Below are 2,736 nucleotides of genomic sequence, written 5' to 3'. Positions count from 1 at the left end.
CTGCTGAAACCTTGAACTTTTATCTCCCTTCTTCTCAGACTAGATACACATCCGAAAGCTGCAAGAACACCAAAACAGTTAAATAAATCTTACCGCGCCCCTGAACTTCATTTCTGCCTCCTGTCAGTTCCCACAGCACTCGCCGAGACTTAGTTTACGCTGCTGCAAAAAGCTGGAATCTGAGGACAAGTTCTCGCTGCTGTCAGTTGCCTTTTTTCTTCTTTTTTTTTTTTTTTTTTTTTTTTATGACATTTTCGGTGCAGTCAGAACTCCCTCCCTCCCACCAGCTCCTACTGGAGCATCCTGGAGAGGGCGTTTTACAAGGAGAGGGAGAGGAACTCTCCTCCCCTCGCAAAGAGGAGAGCCCGACAAGCACGGATGAAGACAGGCAGTCCAAGAGAAGGCAGCAGTCCCCTGCCTGCTGCGGAGTCCCCGCTGCCCAACGACAGGGAAAAACGGAAAGAAAAGCAATCACAGGCGCTGGAAAAACTGGTGCAGAGCCCAACACGCAAAACCACAGCAAACAGGACGGGAAGTGATACGCTCCATTACGGCAGATTTTTGCACTGAAACAGCTGCAGCATCAAGAGGGCTCCCTGAACCCACTCCCACTCACGCCCAAGCGCAGCAAAATCTCCTGGGCTTACACTCTCTCAGCAAATCGAAGGACCGCGAAGAGCCCAGGAGTAAGACAGTTTGCCTCGTCTGCCCTTGCAAGGACTTCGCAAATTGGCTCACACCCACCCTGGATGGAGGTCTCCAAGTTTCTCACCGCAAAATAACCTGCACTACCAAGTAAGACCCTTCCTAGCAGGACAGAGTCAAGCCACTGTTGCCCTTAAGTCTCCAGCCCCTGCAAACAGAAGTAGGACATTTAGCTGTCTCTGAAGCCATCAGGGTTTGGTCTCAGACAAAAAAAAATTAATGGCCATAGCTACACCATGAGTGTCAAAAACCACCACCACTCAGAGATAAGGGCATGCTGACAAAAATTAAGATGTATATTCAGCCTTTGCTAGCATTAGGTGGAAAGTGAAAGGATGAGAGGCAATAGATGCAAGCTGGAAGGAGGGAAATTCCAATGAGATATTGAGAATTTTTTTTCACAATTAGTGCTGTCAAATACTGGAACAGGAGCCCCAAAAAGCTGTGAAACTCCATCCTTGGAGATACGTAAGACTCAACCAGACAATGCCTGAGCAACCTGATCTAAACTGGCCCTGCTTGGAAGTGGAGTTGGACCACAGATCTTCACTGCTCCCTTCCAGCCTAAAATTATTCTATGATTCTATTAACCATTTTGCTCCTCAGTGGTCTAAGCTATGTGTCCATCCTAAAAATGAATTACAGGTATAGCAAATAAAGCTATAGATCTGTTACAGATAGCACATTGCCCTGGGCCAGGGTACCCGTCAGGTATCGCAGGTCACAAGTAGTTCACACGGTGAGCATACAAAGCTGCTGCCTGGCAGCTGGACCAGAGGCCAGGCAGACCCCCGAAGGAGAGGATTTCTGCCCTGAAGAGGACCCCCCATTTCCAAGCATCAGAAACTAAAAAAAAAATAGCCATTTGATGTGACTGGTAGCATCTAACGAAGAAGATGGGTGTCTGTCAGTGAGTCTCCCAACAGAGATAATTGCAATCTGCACAAAGCGTATCATCACCCTTTTCTCCTTTATACCAACCCTCCTAACAAACCCCCCTCTTCAAATGATCTGTAATTGGCCAACAGCATGACAAAGGGGTGCAAACTAGATGCAGGTTCCCCCACAGCGTACAAGGCACCACACACACACTACACAAAACACCTAATTTGCACCTGCAGTTAGGAGGGTCTCAAACTTAAGTCTAATACTACAGACCCATCAGCTGAATTTTCAGAGGTCATTTGCTCTAAATGCAGGCAGCCACATCTGCACTGAGCAAACATAAGCCTGATCCAAACGCCTGATTTTCCACAGGAACCGTATAAAAATTAATGGGAATATCTTTCCTGCTGCGCATGGTCTTCTGGAAAGAGACTGCTGCAGACTCTCTCTTGCATCTGCTTAAGCACTTCTGAAATTCAGGTGTCACACTGAAGCCCCTATCACACAATGTCAGCTATCCTCACCACTTCACTACCATAAGCTGGTGAACAGAGGTGGCAAACTGAACAATGCCCTTTCGTCATCATGTAAGACTCTTTTGAAGGATATTATTTATTTTATCTTATTTTCATTTCCCTTTTCATTTTCCTTTTCTAAGTGGAGAAGGCTTTGCTCACAATCATAGGATAAAGTAGAAATAAAACAATTCCCTTTCTCCAAAAAGGCTCTTTGGCCCTTAGGTGTATTAGTCTCTGATCAGGCATGATCGCAGGACCCCAAGCAGCATGCAGCACTACTGAGTACTCTACGTATCTGCCCAAAACCAACCGTACAAGTATCTCAGAGGTTGGGATCCATTTAAAGTGGTCCCACATGGCAAACTCTGCAGCACCAACAGGCAGATACTCTAGCCATTGAACCATGAAATCATTCCCAAGCTCAACTGCTGGTATTTCTTGACTGGCACTACCTGGAGTCAGCTCTGCTTATAGGTTTTTTCTTTTGTTTTTCTTACCAAATTCTGTTACAGAAAGGGTGAAGTCAAGCTTTAAAGTAAAAAGATACAAGGCAAAAAGCTTTAAAGTAAAGCAAGTAAAGTAAAACAAGGCCACGCATGGCCACTACTCGGATAGGAGGCTATTTAAA

At 45.8% G+C, this 2,736-nt stretch overlaps 1 protein-coding gene across 1 annotated transcript in view; it reads right to left on the bottom strand.

Annotated features, from left to right (window-relative positions):
• MYO1C (myosin IC) overlaps nucleotides 1-111 on the bottom strand; it is a 31,168-nt gene extending 31,057 nt beyond the window's left edge. The window contains exon 1 of the mRNA XM_010289688.1: nucleotides 94-111. Within this exon, the coding sequence (XP_010287990.1) occupies nucleotides 94-111 (18 nt within the window). The remainder of the gene's footprint in view (nucleotides 1-93) is intronic.
• Nucleotides 112-2,736: the final 2,625 nt, after the last annotated feature.

The sequence above is a fragment of the Phaethon lepturus genome, unplaced genomic scaffold (assembly GCF_000687285.1).
Source record: "Phaethon lepturus isolate BGI_N335 unplaced genomic scaffold, ASM68728v1 scaffold38256, whole genome shotgun sequence".
In the NCBI taxonomy this organism is placed as follows: Eukaryota; Metazoa; Chordata; class Aves; order Phaethontiformes; family Phaethontidae; genus Phaethon; species Phaethon lepturus.
Note: the sequence above shows the minus strand (reverse complement) of the source record. Positions and strands in the feature narration are given on the sequence as shown.